This window comes from Planococcus citri, chromosome 4, assembly GCF_950023065.1.
Source record: "Planococcus citri chromosome 4, ihPlaCitr1.1, whole genome shotgun sequence".
Taxonomy (NCBI): Eukaryota; Metazoa; Arthropoda; class Insecta; order Hemiptera; family Pseudococcidae; genus Planococcus; species Planococcus citri.
In genome coordinates, this window is record NC_088680.1 from 63,666,808 (window position 1) to 63,689,725 (window position 22,918).

The 22,918-nt window shown below is 34.6% G+C and overlaps 4 protein-coding genes across 7 annotated transcripts; all 4 read right to left on the reverse strand.

Annotated features, from left to right (window-relative positions):
- Positions 1-1,973: 1,973 nt before the first annotated feature.
- Positions 1,974-6,066, reverse strand: LOC135845034 (collagen alpha-2(I) chain-like). The gene is made up of 5 exons (XM_065363478.1): positions 5,683-6,066; positions 5,303-5,372; positions 5,061-5,233; positions 2,379-2,600; positions 1,974-2,296 (listed from the first exon to the last, which is right to left on the reverse strand). Exons 1-5 carry the CDS (start codon positions 5,743-5,745, stop codon positions 2,147-2,149), a joined length of 678 nt encoding a protein of 225 aa, XP_065219550.1. The 5' UTR covers positions 5,746-6,066; the 3' UTR covers positions 1,974-2,146.
- Positions 6,067-7,499: 1,433 nt separating this feature from the next.
- Positions 7,500-9,234, reverse strand: LOC135844162 (collagen alpha-2(I) chain-like). Its single transcript, XM_065362293.1, has 5 exons — positions 9,021-9,234; positions 8,762-8,831; positions 8,486-8,658; positions 8,145-8,366; positions 7,500-8,056 (listed from the first exon to the last, which is right to left on the reverse strand). The coding sequence occupies exons 1-5, from the start codon at positions 9,078-9,080 to the stop codon at positions 7,910-7,912; spliced, it is 672 nt and encodes a 223-aa protein (XP_065218365.1). The 5' UTR covers positions 9,081-9,234; the 3' UTR covers positions 7,500-7,909.
- A 3,006-nt stretch (positions 9,235-12,240) lies between these two features.
- Positions 12,241-14,366, reverse strand: LOC135844428 (collagen alpha-2(I) chain-like). Its single transcript, XM_065362632.1, has 6 exons — positions 14,141-14,366; positions 13,919-14,009; positions 13,596-13,665; positions 13,346-13,518; positions 13,014-13,238; positions 12,241-12,919 (listed from the first exon to the last, which is right to left on the reverse strand). The coding sequence occupies exons 2-6, from the start codon at positions 13,976-13,978 to the stop codon at positions 12,773-12,775; spliced, it is 675 nt and encodes a 224-aa protein (XP_065218704.1). The 5' UTR covers positions 13,979-14,009; positions 14,141-14,366; the 3' UTR covers positions 12,241-12,772.
- A 2,100-nt stretch (positions 14,367-16,466) lies between these two features.
- LOC135845252 (collagen alpha-2(I) chain-like) lies at positions 16,467-20,310 on the reverse strand. 4 transcript variants are annotated; one of them, XR_010558712.1, is made up of 5 exons: positions 20,083-20,310; positions 19,599-19,710; positions 18,100-18,202; positions 17,795-18,016; positions 16,467-16,885 (listed from the first exon to the last, which is right to left on the reverse strand). XR_010558712.1 is itself a non-coding variant. In XM_065363716.1 (5 exons), the coding sequence occupies exons 1-5, from the start codon at positions 20,158-20,160 to the stop codon at positions 16,724-16,726; spliced, it is 744 nt and encodes a 247-aa protein (XP_065219788.1). In that variant the 5' UTR covers positions 20,161-20,310; the 3' UTR covers positions 16,467-16,723. The 4 variants fall into 4 exon arrangements, 1 of the variants encoding a protein (XP_065219788.1); XR_010558711.1 differs by having other exon boundaries at positions 18,100-18,251; XR_010558710.1 differs by having other exon boundaries at positions 18,100-18,272.
- Positions 20,311-22,918: the final 2,608 nt, after the last annotated feature.

Genomic DNA, 22,918 nt, shown 5'->3' on the forward strand with positions numbered 1-22,918 from the left:
AATTCGAAAAAATTCAATTTTCAATTTCAAACATCAAAAAAAGTTTGAATTTATTCAGTTGACTTATTTTGACCTCTTTGTGACATATTTTATGAAAAAGTTGATAAAAATCACACTCATGGCAAAAAAAATTGTAATTCGATATTTTTTCTATTTTTTCGAATGGGTAAGTATGTCAAGAAAAGTTTGCATGTACAACAATTTGCAAGACTACTCAACTAATCATTGTACATATTTACCACTTTGTTTGTCATAATAGTAGGTACGAAAAATTAGATTTTTCGTCAAATCATTGACAAATGAAGGGAGGGGGATTTTTTTCACATGCTCGATAATATACATATAGGTAATATTAAATGCACGTAGGTACTTCACTTCTCGGTGCTCCATGAAGTATTGTAATAATAATGAATGTCAAGAAAAGAAACATCATGAGTCAGGTGGTCACTGCCAGTTGTTTGATTTTTACACAATATATTTCAATAGATGATAAAAAAAAATATGAATTCGAAAAAAGTGTTGGTAATTGATTCACAATCGTACAGAGAAAATACGAAAACGCACAACGGCATGAATGTAAGGTAGAGTGGGGTAATTGCAAAGCACTTTTTGATTAGTGACACTTTGAGAGGGCTCTGAGAGAAGACTATTGCACGGATGAAGCTGAAATTTGTACCACTTATACTTCAGGGGGTTCTCTATCAATGGTAAAATTATGATACAATTTGGTCCACAAATCGTAGAGAAAATTTTAATTTGAAAATTTGAAAACCGACTTTTGCATTTACCCCATGTTGGGGTAAATGCAAAAGTGGGCGATATTTTTTTGATTTTTTGCATTTTCAACACACTCACTGTATTCTACGTGTCATTTGCTAACTTTTGATGTATTCGTGGTCTTGATTCAGTAAAAACTTCGATAACTTTTCCACTTCCCAAAAAAATGTTTGGGGGAGTGAAAAAATGTCGAAAAATTATTTTTTTTAACTCGCTAAAAAGAACAAAACATCAACTATTGATCATTTCTGATGTTTTTTATGTAAAAAAACTCGTCATAGAAACACATTTTTTGTCAAATAAGTATATTAGTAAAACATTAAAAAGGAGCAATAATTTTAAAATTCAGTAAAACTGTTAATCACTTCTCTAACGTGTAACTCATCATGTGACCGTGGAAGTTTATTTTTTTTGTAATTTCGAACCATTTTCAAGTCATTTAGTACAAAAAAATATTTGTGGTAAATGCAAAAATGAAAAAAAAAATCGTCTAAAAAAATACTACCAAGGTGGCTCCGAAAAAACTTTCACATTTTGATGACTACTCATGGAAGACCAAGATTTGTAGATGTCGTTTTAGTCATTAGATAATATTTGTCAACAATTACGGTGATGCGTAGACGATTGTGTAGCATTTATTGACTGAGATATTCTTCAAGATTTAGACATTTAGGTACTGGTACATGGAGACTTGGAGCATGGTAGTTGGCAACAATTGGCAAGCCTACAAATAGAAATGTATTTTTTTCAGGTACATACGTATCTACTAAATTTGTATGCAGAGAATTGAAAAAGCGCGATAATTTCTCAATTATTTTCGGCGATTTGATTCGGTCCAACTGTGTGCTCCCCTATCAATTTCAGAAGGGGAGAAGGTTAAGGCTCCAGCCGCCTGTTTGGTCATCCCCTAAAACGTTAATTTAAAAATAGGTTTTTGAAAATTTGTTCACATGGACAACCGATCCCTACGAAATCTTAACTCCATCTCTACCCTAAAAAACTGCTCACTCAACGAACACTTTACCTAATTGAGCTGTAAACTACATAGTAGTGTAAAGGTCACAGTGAGCATATGATTTGTCAAAAATGCGTCTAATTTTACGACCCATATCTCCCTAACTAGAGATGCATCTCCACGGATGAAAAATTTTCTCAGTGACTTTCAACTCAGAATGAAGGTTCTCACTGAATTTGATCAACATTGTTTGACATTTATTTTTTCTCAGTAAATCTTACATAATGAAAGTAGGTACTAGGTAGCTACACTATTTCTGAAAAGTGAGCGATAAAGATCATTCCATGCTTAATCAGCTAGGTTTTGGGTATAAATTCTTCAATTTTGCTCAAAATTCTTGATGGAAAATCGCTATTAAAGATAGCAAACAGGTTCAATGTCCACGTAAATATATTGTCTAGGCCTTCCGACATCTCGAACTGCTATATCAGTGATTGGGAGTTGGGAAGGTACGTTAGTTGAGTACGTGATGCGCGTTTCTGAGCTATGAAGATGGTTTATATGCTGTTACAAAAAGACATCGATGAATTTTAAAAATTAAAAAAGCCCCAAAAAAAAACTCGGTACTTATAGATTTAGTATTTACCTGACAATTGTCGTAACCGGACATAAATTGTAAATTTGAAAGGTTTTGCGGGGTGATTTCATCGTTATTCCATCCCAGTAATTTTACGCTTTTCTCAAAATTTTTGTTGATACTGTCGTAGTACACAATAACATTCTTACAATGATAAGTAATAGTTTGTGTTGCATATTTGGACATCTGTTGCAACATTCTCAGCTGATTATCATCTGCTCGGTAAGCGATCTGAAAGTTGGGTCATTCCATGTCAACTCAATCAAAAAAAGGCGATTTTGAAAGTCATGTCTTTCGATTTCGCTCAATTTTTTTTTTTACAATATCTACCCACCAAGTAAGTAGGAAAGCCGCAGTCAGTTTCGTCCCAGCCCCCTCAGGGGGTGGTCGGGGAGTCTTCCATTCTTTTCACATTGTCTCGAGGTACTCAACTTCAGCAGCCCATTCCTCCAAAACTATGATACTTTGGTCAAAACTGATTTCACAGTTCAAATGGACATTGAATTGTAAACTTTTTCAGTATTTTGAAATTTTCAAAAGTTGAAAGTTGAACTTTCAATTTGAAAGTTCAAATTTCAAAATGGCTCTGTAAATGGGAACTACCATTTAAAATTTTGAAAAAATTTCCATAGATGTACATTTTGATACTTTTTTGAAATATTTAGGTTTCGAGATGAAGCTCTTGACGGATGGGGAGCACCCCCACCCCCAATTTTGGGTGAAACTTTCGAAAGAAAATCTGGGGCATGTGATATATCGAATTGTATGTTTTCAGTGACGCTGAACACGAATATGACGTTAGATTTTTGATAGGACCCCATCCACGGCCCCCAGCACCTCCCCAAAGGGGGTAAAAGTTCAAAAAAGTGTTTTGTTCGTGCGACACATGGAATAATATGTTTTTGATGACGCTGAACACGAATATGACGTCAGATTTTTGATTGAACCTCATCCACGGCCCCCAGCAATTTTTTTGGACTTTTACCCATTGGGAGAGGTTCTGGGGGCCATGGGTGAGGTCGATTTAAAAAACTTTGGCTATATTCGTGTTCAGCGATATCGAAAAAATACTATTTCATGTGTCACACGAATGTTACCATTTTTTTTTGGGTTACCCCCTTTGGGGTGGTGTAGGGAGCCGTGAACGGGTCAAATCAAAAATCTGACGTCATATTCGTGTTCAGCGTCATCAAAAACATATTAATCCATGTGTCGCACGGACAAAACACTTTTTTGAACTTTTACCCCCTTTGGGGAGGCCCAAAATTGGGGGTGGGGGTGCTCCCCCTTCGTCAAGAGTTCCATCTCGAAACCTAAATATTTCAAAAAAGTATTAAAATGTACATCTATGCAAATTTTTTCAAAATTTTAAATGGTAGTTCCCATTTACAGAGCCATTTTGAAATTTGAACTTTCAAATTGAAAGTTCAACTTTCAACTTTTGAAAATTTCAAAATACTTCAAAAGTTCAAAATTCAATGCCCATTTGAACTGCGAAATCAGTTTTGATCAAAGGATCATAGTTTTTGAGGAATGGGCTGCTGAAATTGAGTACCTCGAGACAACGTGAAAAGAATGGAATTGAAAGTTCAACTTTCAACTTTTGAAAATTTCAAAATACTCAAAAAGTTCAAAATTCAATGCTCATTCGAACTGTGAAATCAGTTTTGATCAAAGTATCATAGTTTTGGAGGAATGGGCTGCTGAAGTTGAGTACCTCGAGACAATGTGAAAAGAATGGAAGACTCCCCACCCACCCCCTGAGGGGGCTGGGACCAAACTTATTGCGGCTTTCTTACTTACTGGGTTGGTAGATATTGTAAAAAAAAAATTGAGCGAAATCGAGGGACATGACCCCAAAACGTTGGTTGAGTTGACATGGAATGACCCAGTTGGAACATGTGAAATTAATGATGTTTTCTATATTGCTACCTATATAGGTAAGTACTCAGAATTTAGAGCTAGACTAATTCTCAATCTGAAACTACCTAGGTACTTAGGCAAAATGGTGCATTTCCTATAATGCTTCAAAACAGCAGAAAATTCAACAACAACAATATAACATTTTCACACAAGCTCTTTTGGTCAGCCCATCAACTGTCAATCCTGTTTATTTGGGTACATCGAAAAAAAAAACATATCCTAGATTTTGACGAAAATTAGTGGAAAAGCTTACTTTGAGTGGGAGATTATCCAGAAAAATTTCGAGTGCCACAGCTGTTTAGGGGACTAAGCCATTGCCAAAAAACTACAATTTTTTCAAAAAGAACCCCGCATTGAGGATCCCTGGCTCAGCTTCCTGAATAGCTATGGGGTTTATAATTTTTCTGGGTTGTCTCCCATTTAAAATAAGCTTCCCCATTCATGTTTGTCAAGATCCAGCCGATCCAGGACTTTTTTTCATTTTTTTGAGAAACCTCACTGTTTATATACTTGCACGAGAGCTGATGAACACACTTATCAAAAAAAAAAAAGAGAAAATGTACCTACTTTCAAGGTCACACGCTGGTTTCGAAAACATTTCAACTTGATCTGCTATCCTTCTAACTCGAACGTTATGTGAAAATACACACTTACTTGCACAGGTGCAGAGTATATAGTCTAGTTTCTAGTTTGAAAATCTCATTTATACCCTAAACTCCATCTTTGGGGGTATAATTAAGCTATCTAGGTGTTTAATTGGTTGCTTACCTGGTAACTGGGATGTCGTTTTCCTAACCAAACTTCTGATTTAGCCCCAGAAATATCAAACTTTTTCGAACTATATGGGTGCGAGGATACACACGTTTCACGTGTTTTGAGTTTACAATCAGCTAAGATCATATATTTTTCATCACCTTGACTGGGATTTATCCAATAGGAACCTACATTTGAAAAAATAATTAAATTAGATTTCAAGTGGTAATAATTCAACTTTTCAACGTGATATTTACCGTCTTCATCTCCTAAACCACTGTCGAACACTTCTCGGCAAGTTTTTGGTCGATGTATTTTTGAAGGATTCTACAAAAATATGATAGATAGTTAGGAAGGATCGCAAAAAATAAAATTCTGTTTATATTTTTCAAAACACGAATTCGAGTAGGTACCTACTACCAAAAATACTCGAGCGATTTACAAAATTTTAAAACACTCAATAGAACCTGAAGAGTAGATACCAGGTCTTGGATTTTGATGACAGTGGCCTAGGTTTCGTCACAAAATTTCAATTAGATATTGTTTTTCGTAACTGGCCAATTTTTTCCAAAACAAGTGAGATGGCGACCGGAAGTAGGTAGGTATAATTTATACGTAGGTAATCAAATGCACTTACTACACTTCTTGATGCTCCATGGAATATTACAATAATAATGAATGACAGGAAAAGATTCATCATGAGTCACTGCCAGTTGCTTGATTTTTACACATAAATTATTTCAATTTGAAAAAAAGACTTATTGTGAATTAAAACAGACAATGTGACTAGTCACCTCTGAGAAGCATACCACTTCACATTAAGAGTTGTCCTTAGACAATTTTTATGGTAATCCTGCTATCTTAATTACAAGTAATTTTATTTTATTAATGAATTCGAAAAAAGTGTAATTGATCCACAATCGTACAGAAAAAATACGAAAACAACTCATACAACTGCACAAATGTACACTGTCCGCGAGCAATTGAATAAGCACTACAGGGAATGCAAGACTCGAACATATTCAGCTGTATGCAGGTGTTTGCAACTTGGTGGACTATACATTGAATGAGTCCTGAAAAAATGCGACATCGTGCCTGTTTATAGTCGCAAGTGTTCCTAACTTAGTGCATAGTTTAAGTTGTGTAGAATCTTCTCTCGTGTGAACGGGTTTGATCTGATTTGTATGGGCAATAAATCAATTTTCTTATTGCTCCCTAATCGGATTGTTCAGTTCACCGTATCTACCTACCTGTACTTATTTTTTCCCCTTTCATTTTCATAATTAAGAAGATTACCTAATGATAATTTGTTTTCTACTATCCTTTTGATGTCTTAAATCGCTTACTCTGTCAAACATTAAAAAAACTCATTTTTTTAGTTTAAAAATATTAATTCAAGAAGTTATTTGACGATAAAATATGGAGAGTCACATTGAAAAAAATCTGAAAAAAATGTAATTTTCGTGCTTACTTTGGTGATCGTCTTTTTCATGTACCTACTTAAATATCATAATAGGTACATATGTCAGGTATGGTGATGATGACATGAATCCCCTCTCCTTTTTATTATATGTAGCATGTACTCACCCCTATGATTCGAATGATCATTCAAATACTTTTTAAAAAAGACTACCAAGGTGGATTCAAAAAAATGTTTCACATTTTGATAACCACTACCTAATTAATTGAAGATCAAGCGAGATCATCGAGTGGGTGGCAAATGGAGCATCTAAACATGTTTTCTATGAACAAATATGTATAATGACAAATGTAAAGAACAATAACACTGTGCATTAGTCACTTCGACAACACACAAAGAAATAATTTCATAAGTAGATACGAATCTTAGCATTTTAAGCACACGAATCCAAAAGGATGGGAAAATATATTTAAAATCGCGAACAGCTATAAATCAAAACTAATGAATCAATGCCGAACTACCTACGGTGTAATGACAAAAAGATCGATGACTTACTTACTTATGCAGGTACCTACTAATAATGTAGTAAGTAGACGATGATTTTTTCGTTCTTTGAAAGATTTGGATCAATAAACAACACGTCAATTTTACTTAAGGAAACAAAAATATTGTTGGTTGTCTCAACTGTTGACAAATGAAATAATTATTTTCGGAGCTGGTGTGGTAGGGTCCGTTTCAATTTCGGAAGTTTAAAGTTGCTGTGTTCCTAAGCTAAAAACTGGAAAAAAATTCAGGAACCATGATATTCGTGATGATTTTTAATCATATCTTTCATCAGTTTGTGGTTCTCCTCAGAACACCAGTTAGAATCACTCAATGAAATAAACTCGTCACAAAAAAATCAAAATTCGAAAAAATTCAATTTTCAATTCCAAACATCAAAAAAGGTTTGAATTTATTCAGTTGTCTTATTTTGACCTCTTTGTGACGTATTTCATAAAAAAGTTGATAAAAATCACACTCATGGCAAAAAAAATTGAAATTCGGTTATTTTTTCTATTTTTTGGAATGGGTACTTACGTCAAGAAAAGTTTGCATCTACAACATTTATTCGTAAGATTATTCAATTGGGCCACAGTGAGCATTATGATTTTTCAAAAATGCGTCTTCTTTTACGACCCATATCTCCCGGACTAGAGAGCATCTCCACAGAGGAAAATTTTTCTCAGTGACTCTCAACTCACAATGCAGGTTCTCGCTGAATTTGATCAATATTCTTCGACATATTTTATTTTTTCTCAGTAGACCCTTACATAATGAAAGTAGGTACTAGATACACTATTTCTGAAAAGTGAGCAATACAGATCATTCTATGCTAAATCAGCTATAGGTTTTGGGCTTAAATTCTTCGATTTTGCTCAAAATTCTTGATGAAAAATTGCTATTAAAGAAAACAGACAGGTTCAATGTCCACGTAAATGAATTGTCTAGGTCTTCCGACATCTCGAACTGCTATATCAGCGATGGGGAGTTGGGAAGGTACGTTAGTTGAGTATGTGATGCGCGTTATTGACCACTGATTGTTTTTATGCTGTTACAACAATAGGTACATCAATGAATTTTTAAAAATTAAAAAAGCCCCCAATAAAGAATTCGGTACTTATAGATTTAGTATTTACCTGACAATTGTCGTAACCGGACATAAATTGTAAATTTGAAAGGTTTTGCGGAGTGATTTCTTCATTATTCCATCCCAGTAATTTTACGCTTTTATCAAAATTTTTGTTGATACTGTCGTAATAGATAACGGAATTCTTACAATGGTAAGTAATATTTTGTGTTGCTGATTTGGACATCTGTTGCAACGTTCTCAGCTGATTAGCATCTGCTCGGTAGGCGATCTGCAAGTATGGAACATATAGTCTAGTTTCTGGTTCGAAAGTCTCATTTATACCCTAAACTCCATCTGTGGGGGGAGGGGGTGTAATTCAGCTATCTAGGTGTTTAATTGGTTGCTTACCTGGTAACTGGGATCTTTTTTTGCTAACCAAACTTCTGATTTAGCACCAGAAATATCAAAAATTATCGAACGATATGGGTCCGAGGATACACACGTTTCGCGTGTTTTGAGTTTACAATAAGCCAAGATGGAATATTTTTCAGCACCTTGGCTGGGATTTATCCAATAGGAACCTACATTTGAGAAAATAATTCAATTAGATTTCAAATTCTATCAACAGTACCTACGTAAATGGTATGGAGGTAATAATTCCACTTTTCAACGTGATATATTTACCGTCATGATCCCCTAAACCACCGTCGAATACTTCTCGGCATGTTTTTGGTCGATGTACTTTTGAAGGATTCTACAAAAATATGATAGATAATTAGGAAGGATCGCAAAAAACAAAACTCTGTTTATATTTTCAAAACACGCGAATTCGAGAACCAAAAAATATTTAAGCGATTTGCAAATTTTCAAACAGTCAATAGAATCTTAAGAGCAGGTTGAATTTTGACATGATTAATAGGTACCTATAATCAAATGCACTCACCACACTTCTTGATGCTCCATAGAATATTGTAACAATAATGACTGCCAAGAAAAGATACATCACGAGTCAGTGCCAGTTTCTTGATTTTTACACATTAGAACGTACAACTGCATAATAAATGTACCTAACACTATCCGCGAGCAATTGAATAAGCTTTGGAAGGAATCTAAACTAGAGACCCTTTAGTAGTGTGTACGTAGATGTGGTGGACGATTCGTGGACTGCATTGAATGAGTCCTGAAAGAATGCGACATGTAGCCTGTTTAGCCGCAAGTGTTCCTAACTTGGTGACTTAAGTAGAGTGTAGAATGTTCTAATGTACTTTTTGTACTTAATTTGGTGGTCGTATTTATAATGTAAGATTTAAAATGTCATGTATTATGGTGATGATGCCATCTTTCTCCTTTTCAATTATTACTTCCACTCCTATTTTGAATGATCATTCGAATAAAAAAAAATATTATCAATGTGGCTTCAAAAAACCTTCCATATTTTGATGACCACTCCTGAAAGACCAAGCGAGATCATCGAGTGGGAGGTATAAATGGAGCACCTAAACATGGTTTCGATGAACAAAATAGATGACGTTTTAGTCATTAATATTTGCCAACAATTACGGAGATGCGTAGATGGCTGTGTAGTATACATTTCGCTGAGATGTTGTTCAAGAATTAGATTAGATATCTACAGGTACATGGAGACTTAAAGCATGGTAGTTAACAAGAAAAAATACGTAAAAATTGGCGAGTGTACAAATATAGAGATGTATTTTTTTTAGAGTGGTATCCAGACACAATTGCGTGATGCTGTGTCCTTCGAATGCATTTTCTTGGCGAATTAAGTACCTTTATTTTCCCTTAAAAAAACCTCAAGAAATTAGCTGCTTCACATGTAGGTACACTATTAGTCCGGAATATGACAATAGGAGTAATTGCACCCCCCCCCCCCCCGCCGATCCTCCGGGACAACTTTTTTCTTAAAGGGGACATCCTAAGGAACATTTTAAAGCAAATTTGCCAAAAAAAAAGTTGGCCTTACTTACAAAATGGCCGCCATTTTGATTGACAGGTCAGCCGAAATCGAAGATTTTGCGTTTTAACATAGGATTTGCACGAACTTTTTCAAACTTTACAAAGGTAAATCGAAAGATCATGCAAAAATTTATCACCTGTCAAAATTTCAAGTGCTAAAGTGCGTTTTTCGATTTTTGGTGAATTTTTGAAAATCGAATTTAGTCCAAAAATGAGGGAAAAAATCAAAATTTCACCAAATTGACCAAGAAAGCTGAAATTTGGGATACACCCTATTTTCGTCATGCCAAATCGATTGGAAACGGTTTCGACTCGTTTTGAGCAGTTCTGGAGCCTCCAGCAAATTTTTGAAACTTTAAATTTTCACAAAACTTCATCAAAATAGAGATGGAATGCTGAAATTTACTATACGCTCCAATTTTAACACCCTCTGAAGACGACTTCGGGTGAGTTCAAGTAATTTTAGGGCCTTCGGCGACTTTTTTTGAAAATTATTGGAGCCTCCAGCAGATTTTTGAAACTTTAAATTTTGACAAAATTTCATCGAATGGAGATGGAAAGCTGAAATTTACTCTACACTCTAATTTTAACACCCTCTGAAGACGACTTCGGGTGAGTTCAAGTCATTTTATGGCCTCCACCGACTTTTTTGAAAATTACTGGAGCCTCCAGTAGATTTTTGAAACTTGGAATTTTCCCAACATTAATTTATGAAATGGAGTTGGCAAGCTGAAATTTATTTCGCAGACTACATGGTGGTTTCAAATGGTTTTGAAGCTTCCAGCTACTTTTAGGAAATTTCAATTTTCCAAAAAAAGTCATACAACCTTTCAAAAAGTTGCTGGAGGGACCAAAACGACTTGAAATTCACCAGCAGTCAACTTCGTAGCGTATTGAAATTAGTTTGCAGAATAAATTTCAACTCTCCATGTTGGTTTGATGAAATTTTGGGGAAATTTCAAGTTTCAAAAATCTACTGGAGGCTCCAGTAATGTTCAAAAAAGTCGTTGGAGGCTCTAAAATGACTTGAAATCAACCAGAAGTCGTTTTCAGAGGGTGTTAAATCTGGAGTGTATAGTAAATTTCAGCATTCCATCTCTATTTGATGAAGTTTTGTGAAAATTTAAAGCTTCAAAAATCTGCTGGAGGCTCCAGTAATTTTCAAAAAAAGTCGCTGGAGGCCCTAAAGTTACTTGAACCCACCTGAAGTCGTCTTCAGAGGGTGTTGAAATTGAATTGTAGAGTAAATTTCAGCTTTCCATCTCCATTTGATGAAATTTCGTGAAAATTTAAAGTTTCAAAAATTTGCTGAAGGCTCCAGAACTGCTCAAAACGAGTCGAAACCGTTTCCAATCGATTTTGCATGACGAAAATAGGGTGTATCCCAAATTTCAGCTTTCTTGGTCAATTTGGTGAAATTTTGATTTTTTCCCTCATTTTTGGACTAAATTCGATTTTCAAAAATTCACCAAAAATCGAAAAACGCACTTTAGCACTTGAAATTTTGACAGGTGATAAATTTTTGCATGATCTTTCGATTTACCTTTGTAAAGTTTGAAAAAGTTCGTGCAAATCCTATGTTAAAACGCAAAATCTTCGATTTCGGCTGACCTGTCAATCAAAATGGCGGCCATTTTGTAAGTAAGGCCAACTTTTTTTTGGCAAATTTGCTTTAAAATGTTCCTTAGGATGTCCCCTTTAAGAAAAAAGTTGTCCCGGAGGATCGGCAGGGGGGGTGCAATTACTCCTATTGTCATATGCCGGACTATATACTTCATCCTACATCGATAAAGCAAAAATTCATCAAAAGTCGTTGGCACAATAGGTGAACTTTTGAAGTTTCAAATCCAGAGCATTTCAACAAAAAAAGTCGTTGTCTGTATAGTTAAGTTTTAAAAAGCTGCCTTGAGAGTTTGAGACCTATCAAAAAGAGTTAAAATTTTGCGAGAATAAACGGAAATGTTGGTTTTGACCACAATCAAAAAATTTCAGGTCCAAAATTTTTAGAATGCCATTCAGATCATTTCATACAAAATAAGTATGGTTTTGGATTCAAATTCTTCAATTTGGCTCAAAATCCTTTTTTTATTTTTTGTAAATAATCTCGTAAGTTCAAAGTTTTGCTGTGTTCCTAAACTAAAAATTGGAAAAAAAATCAGGAAACATAAATTTTCGTAATATTAGAACATTTTTTATTTCATAAATTTGTTACATTTCGAAGCAGTTCAAACGAATATTTTTTCAGCCAGTTGTCAACAAATCCTGAAAATGTAGTTATGGTAAAATTTTTCAAATGCAAATAATTTCGCAAACAGAACGAGAACCAGAATAGAATTTTTTATCTCTCGAAATTTTTTTCTATCTTTGAATGGAGATGCATAATTTAGTATGTAGGTACCCCACTAATTAATTTTATCAATAAGACGCATCAATTCTTCATTTTTCAGCAAAGTACATCTGATCATCACAGCTCATTTTCCCGTTAGTTCAAAATTCTCCATGAAAAAATGATCATATCTTTCATTTCAGCCATTTTTCAGTATATATGTATTGAGAGTTGGTCGTGTAAATAAGCCAGTTTCATGAATTCACATCCATTTTTAATCATCTTACATCAGTTTGTGGTTCTCCTCAGAATAACAGTTTGAAATTGAATAGGTATAAAAATAACAACCTATCGTTTGGAAATCCTCGTCATGGACTAACGCTTGATTTCGAAAATTAAAGAAAGCAAACAGGTCCAATATCCACATAAATGAGTTGTCCAGGTCTTCCAACATCTCGAACTGCTATATCAGTGATGGGAAGTTGGGAAGGTACGTCAGTTGAGTATGTGATGTCCGTATATGACCACGAATTGTTTTTATGCTGTTTGAACAAGATATCGATGAATTTTAAAAATTAAAAAAGCCAAACAAAAACTCGATAGGTACTTATAGATTTAGTAGGTATACCTATTTACCTGACAATCATCGAAACCGGACATAAACTGTAAATATGTGAGGTTTTGTGGAATGATTTCTTCATTATTCCATCCCAGTAATTTTACACTTTTATCGAAATTTTTGTTGATACTGTCGTAATATGCAATGGAATTCTTACAATGGTAAGTAATAGTTTGTGTTGCTGATTTGGACATTTCTTGCAATATTCTCATCTGATTAGTATCATTTACTTGGTAAGCTATCTGGAACACGTAGTTTATTGTTCAAAAGTCTCATTTTTACCTCAAACTCTACCTTGGAAGCGTAAAAGTAAGCTATCTAGGCTAGGTGTTTAATTGGTTGCCTATACCTGGTAATTGGGATTATTTTTTGCTAACCAAGCTTCTGATTTGACCGCAGAAATATCAAAAATTTCCGAAGGAGTTGATTCCGAATATATACATGTTTCGCGTGTTTTGAGTATACAATAAACGAAGATGGACTTGTCTACATCACCCTGGCTGGGATTTATCCAATAGAAACCTACATTTGAAAAAATAATTGAATTTTAGATACCTAATACATCAAATTCTATCAAAAGTAAATAAATCAACGTTTACCGTCTCGATCCTCTAAAGTACCGTTGAACATTTCTTGACATGTTCTTGCTCGTGGTATTTTTGGAGAATTCTACAAAAATATGATAGATCCTTATTAAGGCGGTTCGCTACACATTTTTTGGATAGTTTTGGAAAAATTTGTAGGGAATTGATTTTCAAATTTCCAAATACCCAGGTAGGTTTCTTTGATGTTTATCACAGTAACTTAGATTTCGCCTCAGAATTTCAATTGGATATAATGTTTTGGAACTGGGCCATTTTTTTCAAAACAAGTTAGATGAAAACTGGAAGTAAATCTATTATGTATGATCAGGTGCACTTACGTAACTTCCTGATGCTCCATGCAATGTTGTAATAATAGCGAATGTCCAAAAAAGAAACATCTTGAATTAGGTGATCACTGCCAGTTGCTTGCTTTTTACACATGTTTCAATTTGAAAAAAGAAACAAAAAACAACGTGAATTAGAACGACAATGTGACTAGTCACCAGTGCTGAGAAACATACAACTTCACATACAATAGAAAGGAATGAGTATATAGCTACCTGCTGTTGTTAAGAGTTATCCGCAAACAATTTTAAAATTAATCCTGCTCTCTTAATTAATTGTAGGTAGGTGTCAATGAATTCGAAAAAGTGTAATTGATCCACAATCATGAAGGGAAAATAGAAAAATGAACAACTGCACAGAAGTGTACCATCCGCTAGCAATTAAATGAGCACTGGAAGGAATCCAAACCCGAGCCCTTTTAGTTGTACCTATGAAGATGTTTACAACTTGGTGGACGATTCGTGGACTATAAGTACATATTGAATGAGTCCTAAAAGAATGCGATATCGAGCCTGTTTAGTCGCAAGTGTTCCTAACTTGGTTTGATAAACTTTCTGATCTATATTTGTACATGGATAATAAATCCATTTTCTTATTGCTTCCAAGTTGGATTGTTTAGTTCAAGCGTATTTTTCCCTCTCCTCTTTTTTAATTGTAGTTATCTAGGTACTCCCCCCTGTGATTCGAATGATCATTTAAATACTTTTTAAAAAATACTACCAAGGTGGGTTCAAAAAATCGTTTCACATTTTGATAACCACTTAAGAAAGATCAAGCGAGATCATCGAGTGGGTGGTAAATGGAACACTTTGGTCATTAATATTTGTCAACAATTACATAGATACGTAGATGGCTGTATTGGCATACATCCTAACGAGATGTTTTTCAAGATTTAGGCACAATATGTACCTATTGTAGGTAGTGCATGGAGAGATGGAGCATGGTAACTGGTAAAAAAAAAAAAAATACGTAAAAAATTAGCACAAGTTTCAAAATGATTTCGTTCGATATTTGGGTGTTATTAATTTGAATAGGGTGTCCTAAGGAACATTTCTAACCCTTGTACTAAAAAAAAAAGAGGCCCTATACTTTCAAAATGGTTGCCATTTTGATTGGCAGGTCAGCCGAAACCGCAGATTTTGCATTCCAATCGCATAGAACTTGCACGAAATTTTTTAAAACGTACAAACATAAATCGAAAGATTAGGAAAAAATTTATCACCTGTCAAAATTTCAAGTGCTAAAGTGCCTTTTTCGATTTTTGGTGAATTTTTGAAAATCTGAATTCAGGCCAAAAATGAGAGAAAAAATCAAAATTTTACTAAATTGACCAAGAAATCTGAAATTTGGGATATACCCTATTTTCGACATACTAAATCGATTGGAAACTGTTGCATACCGTTTTGAGCAGTTCTAGAGCCTCCAGCATATTTTTGAAAATCGAAATTCCCTCAAAATTTCATCAAATGGAGTTGGAAAGTCGAAATTTATTCTGAAAACTGATTTCAATACGCTACGAAGTCAACTGCAGGTGGATTTCAAATCGTTTCAAAGTCTCCAGCAACTTTTTAAAAATTACTGGCGCCTCCAGTAGATTTTTGAAACTTGAAATTCCCACACCATTTTATCAAATAGAGTTAGCAAGCTGAAATTTACATCGTAAACTAATTTTAATACGATATGAAGTCGACTGCATGGTGGTTTCAAATGGTTTTGAAGCTTCCAGCTACTTTTTGGAAATTTAAATTTTCCAAAAACACCACATAACCAATGAATTTGGAAATTTTGGGAAATTTCAAGTTTTAAAAATCTACTGGAGGCTCCAGTAATTTTCAAAAAGTTGCTGGAGGCTTCAAAACGACTTGAAATCTACCTGCAGTTGACTTCGTAGCGTATTTAAAGTAGTTTGCAGAGTAAATTTCGGCTATCTAACTCCATTTTATGAAATTGTGTAGGAATTTCGAGTTTAAAAAATCTACTGGAGGCTCCAATAATTTTCAAAAAGTCGCTGGAGGCTCCAAAACGACTTGAAATCTACCTGAAGTTGACTTCGTAGCGTATTCAAAGTAGTTTGAAGAGTAAATTTCGGCTATCCAACTCCTTATGAAATTTTGTAGGAATTTCGAGTTTCAAAAATCTACTGGAGGCTCCAGAATTGCTCAAAATGGTTTGAAACCGTTTCCAAACGATTTGGCATGTCGAAAATAGGGTATACCTCAAATTTCAGCTTTCTTGATCAATTTGGTAAATTTTGATTTTTCCCTCATTTTTGGCCTAAATTTGATTTTCAAAAATTCACCGAAAATCGGAAGAGGCACTTTAGCACTTGACATTTTGACAGGTGGCCCCAACTCTGCTCCTCAATCAACTTTGGAAAAGAGGAGTGTGGGGCTATAGTAAGCAACTACGAATATGATTTTTTCAAAAATTCCTCTTCTTTTACGACCCATGTCTCCCCGACAAGAGCATCTCCAGTTCTCCACAGACTTGTAAAAAATGGTCATTAAGCAATATGTAGAATGATAAAGAATTACTAACGAGTACTATGGATAAAGCATAGATTTGCATACAAATAAAAATGGTATTAAAGATTGAACACCAGTGAACACAATAAATACAAAATTCAGATCAAGTAGGTACAAGAATCAATACAACGAGAATAATTATAAATATTATAAATAAGTACTTGGTTGAGAAAAAAATAGTGATTACTCCAAAAAAAACTCTTCACTAGCCAACAGTACGTGCCTAGTGATCATCCATAGCGACAAATCATAACAAGATGGACTGTAGATAGATCACCAAGAAAAACAAACTGGTGCAACTTGTACATAGAACCACTGGCCAAGTCCTCTCCTCCCTCCGTCTCGTATCGCGACATCTGTGAAGGGGAGCCTGTCACATCTGTTTGTAGAGTATTTAATAACAGTCTTTTTCCACTCATTAGAATTGTCCCTATACTGAAAAAATAAAAATTGATCATAAAATTGGCATTTTGCTGTAGCAAAAGAAACATTCGGTCAGGGCTGAAGCTTGAAAAATTTTAATTTATCTCAGTTCCAGTTACGTAGCCAAGAGGGGACACCGGAGGCAATCGTCAAATCTCCCTCACAGAGGAAAATTTGTTCAAAAAGACATCCAAAAATAAGCTGAATCCAAAAAAAAAACTGAATTAACTTTTTCAAAAAAATTTTGCTCATTCTTCGCTTAAGGGGATATTCTCAATACACCAAATTTTCTCATAGCATAACCAAAATGCCTTAATTTTACATTGGTCTTATGGGACGGAATGGGACAAACTTCAATGTTATAATTTAGAGCCGCGGATGCATGGAATGGGCTCAAATTTGAAATACATGTTTTTCAAGACATTTTGAACAATCCTGTGCATGCATTTGTCAATACGTTGAATAGTTTTTCAATAAATACAGTTTCAAGAAATGTTGGATTTTTCTCAAGAAGTCCAACATTCCATTAAATCGTATTTTTTCGAAAACTACTCAACGTATCGACAAATGCATGCACAGGATTGTTATAGGGATCTTAAAAAACATGTATTTCAAATTTGAGCCCATTCCATGCACAAATGGCTTTGAATTATGTGTTTGAAGTTTGGCAGGCGGACAGATATACTACCATGTATTGAGAATATCCCCTTAAGCATATTACTTATATCGGTATTTTCATGAATTAAATGCGTATCTACTTAATAATAAGGAGTATTTTCGGAAAATTGTTTCGAATTTCATATTATCTAATCTGATAAATCTTATGTCGCCCTGATTTTGATTGGGTCCTTTGCTAGCCGAAGGTCACATGAATACGCCTAGTATATGAAACAGTAAAATATACCCAAATTTAAAATTTACCTTACAATCATCTCTAACTGCCTTGAGTCTTAAAGTATATGGACCCAGTGGGGTCAGCTCAACATCGTTCCATGCGAGAATCTTGACACTTTTGTCGAAAGTGCGTTGGGTAGCATCATGGAATGCCACCAGATTTTTACAATAAATACTGATGTTTTGGTGACAAAGTCGGGAAGTTTCCTGGAGTACTCTTTTCTGGCTGTTATCAAATGGATATGAAATCTGTAATCACGAATAAGTACGAAGTGATGAATTTTCTATAGAATGGCAAGTATGCACTATGCACAAATTGCGCATTGTCTCACCTTCTGACCCATAGTTCCCATCCATATTTCCTCTGGTGAACATGCCACATTAACCGGTACTGATACTAATGAGCTTAGTTGAGGAAAGACGCAGGTTTCGTTTCTGTGGAAGTCACACCACACTTTAAATGGCTTGTCTTCGTAATCATTTCCTGGGTTTATCCAAAACCATCCTACACAAAAATGTATGGGTCATTCCATGCCAAATCGGCGGATTTTTGCACGAGGGGTCTTCGATTTTTTTCAAAATCAGATCATTTGTAGAGGTCATCAAACGATGGCGAATGACGCAAACCGGACATTTTTTCGATTTTTTTTGACGGAGCTGTGGCGCTTCAAAGTTCTCCAAAATGGCCGAAAATGGAAAATTTCAGTTGCAAATTGCTCCGGTTGTACGTGGTATAGAATTTTGAACTTTTTTTTAAATTGTAGTACTTTGAGAGGGTAATCGACGAGTGATGTCAAAATCAGTGTTGCCACTTTCAAAAACCTAAAAAAATCGATTTTAAAACTTATAATTTAAATGTAACCACGATGTCCACCAGTAAAAATTCTGAAAAAATTCTCAGTTTTAGTCCTTATTATGTAGAATAACATATCAAAAAATTAGACTGGCATCTTTTTTCATTTTCGAGAAAAAAAAATTACAAGTTTTACAATTGCTGCAAAAGTACCATCCGAAACCTAAAAAATGAAAATTTTTGCATTTTTGAAATATTTTACCAATGTGTAGACGATAATGTGAAAAAAATCCCCCTCCCCCCATTTGTCAACGAATTGACATTTTTCGTGCTATAAATTTTTATTTCAAGAGTGAAATTAATGCATTTTTCGTCAATTTGTCGACAAATTGGGGGGAGGGGGATTTTTTTCACATTATCGTCTACACATTGGTAAAATATTTCAAAAATGCAAACATTTTCATTTTTTAGGTTTCGGATGGTACTTTTGCAGCAATTGTAAAACTTGTAATTTTTTTTTCTCGAAAATGAAAAAAGATGCCAGTCTAATTTTTTGATATGTTATTCTACATAATAAGGACTAAAACTGAGAATTTTTTCAGAATTTTTACTCGCCGAGATCGTGGTTATATTTAAATTATAAGTTTTAAAATCGATTTTTTTAGGTTTTTGAAAGTGGCAACACTGATTTTGACATCACTCGTCGATTACCCTCTCAATGTACTACAATTTGAAAAAAAGTTCAAAATTCTATACCACGTACAACCGGAGCAATTTGCAACTGAAATTTTCCATTTTCGGCCATTTTGGAGAACTTTGAAGCGCCACAGCTCCGTCAAAAAAAATCGAAAAAATGTCCGGTTTGCGTCATTCGCCATCGTTTGATGACCTCTACAAATGATCTGATTTTGAAAAAAAATCGAAGACCCCTCGTGCAAAAATCCGCCGATTTGGCATGGAATGACCCTATATCATTTTTGAAAATAGACACTTACGAGTAATTTATAAGTTACATGAAAATAGAATATAAGTGCTAACCGTTTTTAATAGTCGTGTCTTTCTTCAGAATATCCACACAAGTGGAAAATTGAGTACTATTTTTGCCAGAATTTAGATTTTTCGCTGATGCTGTTGGCGTTGGTTCTTCCTGCTGACAAAAACAAAACAGTATAAGCACGAGCCATATGATTTATGTAGGTATTTGGTTTTCCAAAGGGGTAATTATTTTGCTCATTCGACCTCTCCAACTCCCTTCCTTGCGGAAATCGAAAATTCACTGAAAAACTGATAGGTACCTACTTTTCAAATTATAGAGTCAAAATCAAGTATTTTCCCAATTTTCTAACATACTTTTTGAGGGAATACTATTTTTTGAAGTTGGCACTACCTAGTTTTTGGAACCACTACCTAGCGATTTTTCTTCAAAAAAAAGTGATAAATACTATTTTGGGTCTTTACTGTTGCCTGAATAGGTAGGTACCTCCCTGACTTATTTTTTGTTTATGAATAATTCTGTTCTTACCTGCGCTAATAAGATTATATTGATTTGAACACTAATGATTATTAATTTTACAAACACTATATTAAAAAACGTATGCATATTTTTGATAAAATAGAATAATTGTCGATTTATAAGTCACGACTTTAAAATTCCACCCACTGCTACGGCCGACATTAATAATTTATTTAAAATCGCGAACTGAAATTAGAACTGAATCAATGCCGAACTATACCTATGGTACATAGTTAATCATATGTACATTTTATTCTCCATGTAAAATGAATCTTTACTATCTTTTTCGATACCTTATCTTTTGTCAACAATTCATAGCGTCGATATAACATCAAGTACACAGTTCATTTCTACAGATATGTACCTGATATTTTCAATAAATAGATAGAAATAATCAACATCACTTGTGTGACTGGCAAACTTTGTATCAAATATCTACTTTTTACTCTCTAAATTTGAAACAGTGAAATTTCACTGCATTAGCAGTCACAACTGTAAGAAGTCATTTTTATTACAACTATATTTTGTGCATTCTCACGCTATTTTCGTCATCTTGGTGCGTTTGGCGTTTCCAACACCTCCTAAGGTATCAGCTCGCAGAGCCATTCGTGACTATGTGTTTGCTATGTATTTTTATGATGCACAAATATGCAGTTGCATTGCAACTGCATAGAGTTGCATTTATTATGAGGGGTTATCTTAGCGGCCATGGGTGACGGGGACAAAGGTTCACCCCCTTATTGGGCTGAGCACAGAGATCTCAGTCGATGTAAGACTGTGCTGTAAGTAAAGTGCCTGTGCTCGTTGCTGCTACTCGCACAACAATTGTCGACGTCGACATTTACATTGACTACGTTTTTTTTTTTCAACATAATGATGGAAAAGTGATCAATTAATTATTTAGTAGGAATCTTCTGTCCGTACAAAAGCCACTAGGTAAATGAAGAATTTCGAAATTTTCTCATTATTTCTGATATCTTGACATGTAGATGTAAAATTTGATGCTCAAAATTTACATCTACAACTATGTCAATGTCAACCAATTTTTCAGAATTAAAATTTCTGTTTTAGTGTTTAAAAGTTTAGTAAACATTCAAAAATATGATCTTGTTCAATGAGGAAAACAAATTTTTTAGGGCATTGGTGAAAATATTCATTTTTCCACAGTTTGGAGTTGTAGATGATATGATGTTGATATTGTGGATGTATTTGTTGATGTCGAATTTCACATCAACATTAACATCGACATGTCAACATGAAAAATGGATTAGTTTCCCATACAACAATGACCATGCTAATTTTGATGTGAATGTCGACCCATCCACATCCATCACTTTTGGATGCCACGTGTCGATGTGAATTTTGACCCTGTGTCGAGCTAATTGTCGATGTAATTGTCGACTGATGTTGATCTGCATTCGTTTCAACAATTGGCTCGACACAGGGTAGAAAATCACTTCGACATGGGGCATCCAAAAGTGACGGATGAGGATGGATCGACATTCACATTGAAATTTATGTCGACCTCCTGCTTTGTAAAGTTATAAGATTTGAGTTTAAAAATTTTAAATTTTTTTCCCCAAAAATGATTTCCTCTGATGTGGCTATTGCTCGTGCTGAAAACAGCATTGATGCAAACTCCACTTCCGAAGAAGTACAGACAAAAAGTCTGTATAGTCAAGAAGTTAAACAGAAATTCCTTATATCAAAGATGGTGCAATACTTTATCTGCGAGTACTATACTAATCCATTTTCATGTCGACATGTTGATGTTAATGTTGATGTGAAATTCGACATCAAAAAATACATCCACAATATCAACATCATATCATCTACAACTCCAAACTGTAGAAAAGTGAATAATTTCATCAATTCCCTAAAAAATTTGTTTTCCTCATTGAACAAGATCATACTTCTGAATGTTTACTAAAATTTTAAACAGTAAAACAGAAATTTTAATTCTGAAAAATTGGTCGACATTGTTGTAGATGTAAATTTTGAGCATTGAATTTTACATCTACATGTCGAGATTGCATGTCGAGGTATCAGAAATAATGAGAAAATTTCAAAAATTTTCATTTACGTGGCTTTTGTATGGACAGAAGATTCCTACTAAATAATTAATTGATCACTTTTCCATCATATGTTGGAAAAAAACATAGTCAATGTAAATGTCGACATCGACAATTGTTGTGCGGGTTAGTACTCTAAGATAAAGTATTGCACCATATTTGATATAAGGTGCACCGGGGGAAGTTGGAATTCGGGGTAAGTAAGTTTGAAAACTTGCTCTAGCGCCTAGAGGTTTATATCTGGCGAAGTGCCACTAAAGGTGACTTGATGGTACTACCCCTACTTCATCACGGCATAAAAATTTTCGCGATTCAGTTTCATTTTAGATGTCTTTGGTTCAATTGTATTTTGTTGTTGTTTTGAACTTGTTTTGAATTTGGTCTAAAATACAGACTTTCTATTTCTTAGTTTTTCGCATATAGCGGACAAACCGTGCGTCCTAGTGAAAATCTGATGAGAGTGATCTCAAAGAGAATTAAATTCTCTACAATTTTGTTAGAAAGCAATTTTTCCAGGATGCTCCGTTTGTGATCTACGCCTCTGCAAAGTTTAGCCTGTTCAGACTTCCCCCAATTGGGGGAAGTCAGAACAGTTTATATTTTATTCCACTGAGCGAAAGCTACTGTGTCAATCGCGCTCAAATTTTCACCATAGGTCAAGAACCCTTATGGGAACCTACATAATAAATTTGATCCATATTGGTTCATTAGAAGGGGAGTAACAGCTGGTCAAAGTTGAAATTGCAGAAAAACATTCTGACTTGCCCTGGTGC

What these genes read in the sequence shown, in the direction of transcription:
- LOC135844162 (XM_065362293.1), bottom strand. Translation starts at nt 9,080, where the DNA reads ATGTATCTTTTCTTGGCAGTCATTATTGTTACAATATTCTATGGAGCA. An exon ending in TGGTTTAGGGGATCATGACG is followed by an intron (nt 8,659 to 8,761) that starts GTAAATATATCA and finishes TCTCAAATGTAG; the next exon opens with GTTCCTATTGGATAAATCCC. An exon ending in CCGGTTACGACAATTGTCAG is followed by an intron (nt 8,057 to 8,144) that starts GTAAATACTAAA and finishes TTGTTGTAACAG; the next exon opens with CATAAAAACAATCAGTGGTC.
- LOC135845034 (XM_065363478.1), bottom strand. Translation starts at nt 5,745, where the DNA reads ATGATGAATCTTTTCCTGTCATTCATTATTATTGTAATATTCCATGGA. An exon ending in ATGGAGCATCAAGAAGTGTA is followed by an intron (nt 5,373 to 5,682) that starts GTAAGTGCATTT and finishes ATATTTTTGTAG; the next exon opens with AATCCTTCAAAAATACATCG. An exon ending in TGGTTTAGGAGATGAAGACG is followed by an intron (nt 5,234 to 5,302) that starts GTAAATATCACG and finishes TTTCAAATGTAG; the next exon opens with GTTCCTATTGGATAAATCCC.
- LOC135844428 (XM_065362632.1), bottom strand. Translation starts at nt 13,978, where the DNA reads ATGTTTCTTTTTTGGACATTCGCTATTATTACAACATTGCATGGAGCA. An exon ending in ATGGAGCATCAGGAAGTTAC is followed by an intron (nt 13,666 to 13,918) that starts GTAAGTGCACCT and finishes ATATTTTTGTAG; the next exon opens with AATTCTCCAAAAATACCACG. An exon ending in AAAATAATCCCAATTACCAG is followed by an intron (nt 13,239 to 13,345) that starts GTATAGGCAACC and finishes TACGTGTTCCAG; the next exon opens with ATAGCTTACCAAGTAAATGA.
- LOC135845252 (XM_065363716.1), bottom strand. Translation starts at nt 20,160, where the DNA reads ATGCATACGTTTTTTAATATAGTGTTTGTAAAATTAATAATCATTAGT. An exon ending in TGGGAACTATGGGTCAGAAG is followed by an intron (nt 18,017 to 18,099) that starts GTGAGACAATGC and finishes TCGTGATTACAG; the next exon opens with ATTTCATATCCATTTGATAA. An exon ending in CAGTTAGAGATGATTGTAAG is followed by an intron (nt 16,886 to 17,794) that starts GTAAATTTTAAA and finishes TTATTTTTTCAG; the next exon opens with TATAGGGACAATTCTAATGA.